The sequence below is a fragment of the Phacochoerus africanus genome, chromosome 16, assembly GCF_016906955.1.
Source record: "Phacochoerus africanus isolate WHEZ1 chromosome 16, ROS_Pafr_v1, whole genome shotgun sequence".
Classification (NCBI taxonomy): Eukaryota; Metazoa; Chordata; class Mammalia; order Artiodactyla; family Suidae; genus Phacochoerus; species Phacochoerus africanus.
In genome coordinates this window covers 6555604-6558050 of record NC_062559.1, presented here as the reverse complement: position 1 = coordinate 6558050, position 2447 = coordinate 6555604, and the positions used below count along the sequence as shown (strand labels likewise).

Here is a 2447-nt window from a genome sequence, read left to right as displayed (position 1 = left end):
GAACAGGTCCTAATTAACGACTGTGTGGACACTCCATCTAAGATGTTCTTAATTCCACAAGGAGTTCAACATCACAAGGCTTGTACATGAAAGAGCTATGGTTGTATTCGTATCTTGGGGCAGTCATGCTGGCATTGGGTGTGCTGTGATGGGTTGTGAGGTCCAGCAGGTCCGTTGCTCTCTCCTAGCAAGGAGCTCTTGTTACAACAAATACCTACATGGCTAGAGTACCACTAGCAGTAATAGTTTGTAAAGTAACTTCCTCGTGAATTACTTATGTTTGACCCTAAATATACTTGTAAATTATGAAATACGATCACATTTTCTACTTAAAAACTTAAATCTCTAACCCAATCACATACCTGGAAAGTCATTAAAACAAAGTTTCAATCCAGGTTCTCTCAGATCTTCCCATGAGATGCTGGCTTTGTTTGTACTATTTATCGGCCACTCACAGATGTCTATTTTTCTGGTGGGTTATTTATTCATTTTGTCATAGGAACCATGAGGTTGAGGGTTCGATCCCTGGCCTTGCTCAGTGGACTAAGGAGTAAGTGAGTGGTGTAGTAAATTTATGTAGGGTTATCCTTGACTTTGAACCATGTTTATCATCATGGTTTATTGCTTTACTTCCCATTGTCACTTATCATACTCTCTTGCCCTGGGACCTAAGGTAAATTGGAAGGATATAGAGCTCCAAGCTTTCACAGACTCCCTGAGACCACCTTGTTCTTTTGAAGGAAATGGCTTGTCTCTCTTTTCAAATTTATTAAATTTTTTTTATTAAAGTGTATTTGACTTATAGTGTCGTGCCAATCTCTGCTTGGCTCATCTCTCATGTAGACGCAAGATATAATAACAGTATAGGTAATACAATCTATACACCGTAGGTCTAAGGCATACCAGGATCAGGCATGCCATCTGGGGCCATGAATATTCTAAAACATTAGACTAAGCCTGGAAGGTCATACATAATATGCATTATTTTAAGAAGTTCTTTTTGCAGTTAATTCAACAGCTTTTGCTATTTCTGTCTGTCTCTGCAGATTAGTAATCTTCCATTTTTTTAATGGGAAGAAATAACCAGACTTGGGTGAGAGAGTTCATTCTCCTTGGCCTGTCCAGTGACTGGAACACCCAGCTCTCTCTCTTTGGCTTGTTCTTGGTCATGTATCTGGTGACAGTGCTGGGGAACTTGCTCATTGTTCTTCTGATCAGACTGGACAGCCGACTCCACACTCCCATGTATTTCTTTCTCACCAACCTCTCCCTTGTGGACGTCTCTTATGCCACAAACACCGTGCCTCAGATGCTCGTGCACCTGCTTGCAAAACACAAAGGAATCCCGTTCGTGAGCTGTGCAGCCCGAGTTTGTTCTCCTGGCGGTGATGGCCTATGACCGCTACGTGGCTGTGTGTAACCCCCTGAGATAACGCGGTCATCACGCACGGAGGGTTCTGTACCAGGTTGGCCGTCACGTGCTGGCTCAGCGGCTCTGGCAACTCCCTCTTGCAGACTGCCATCACCTTTCAGTTGCCCATGTGCACAAACAAATGTATTGATCACATAGCCTGTGAACTTCTAGCTGTGGTCAGGCTGGCCTGCGCAGACACGTCCTCCAACGAGGCGGCCATCACGGTTTCGAGCGTTGTCCTGCTGGTGACACCTTTCTGCTTGGTTCTCGTGTCCTACATCCAGATCGCCTCCACCATCCTGCAGGCCCGGGCCACAGAGGGGAGAAAGAAAGCCTCCCACACCTGTGCCTCTCACCTCGCGGTGGCTGCCCTGGGCTGCGGCATGGCCATTTTCACTTACATCCAGCCACACTCCAGCCCCTCTGTCCTTCAGGAGAAACTGATCTCTGTCTTCTATGCCATCTTGATGCCTGTGCTGAACCCCATGATTTACAGTCTAAGGAACAAGGAGGTGAAGGGTGCCTGGCAGAAACTACTAGGGCAGTTATCTGGATTAACATCCAAACTGGCAACTTGAAGAATCATGACATATTTGGAGAATAGAGTTTTGCATGTGTGTTTTCCCACCCTACTGAGATATGAAGCATTATCTCTCCATTGCCCTGGCAACCAGGAAGGAGATGATGAAATGTGTACTAGCGATGTTGAGTTGGAGGCTTAATGGTTGGGCTGGGCTGTGGGGCGTGGGAGTATTTTTATGGCACAGCTGCATGCTCAGAGAAATCAGGCACTGCTGTAATAGAACTTCCCACGTCTACTCAATCTCCATTCATTTAACCTGAGATTAATGAGAAAAATAACATAATTTGCTGTTGTGATGTGTCATAGCGTTTGTCATCATGAATCTATTCATGGATCTGACTTTGGATTACTGGTTATTATTCATCCAAATTTTGTACAAGGCTATTGTATTTCCGTTGGGGTCAAAGACACTTTCACTTTTAGGCTTGCTTGATGCATGCTATCCACATC

General features: G+C 44.9%; 1 protein-coding gene across 1 annotated transcript; it reads left to right on the top strand.

Moving 5' to 3' along the window:
- Nucleotides 1-1069: 1069 nt before the first annotated feature.
- LOC125117788 (olfactory receptor-like protein OLF3) lies at nucleotides 1070-1992 on the top strand. The gene is given in 3 exon segments (XM_047763866.1): nucleotides 1070-1365; nucleotides 1367-1430; nucleotides 1432-1992. Coding segments are annotated over 3 exon segments (921 nt in total).
- The last annotated feature ends 455 nt before the right edge of the window (nucleotides 1993-2447 follow it).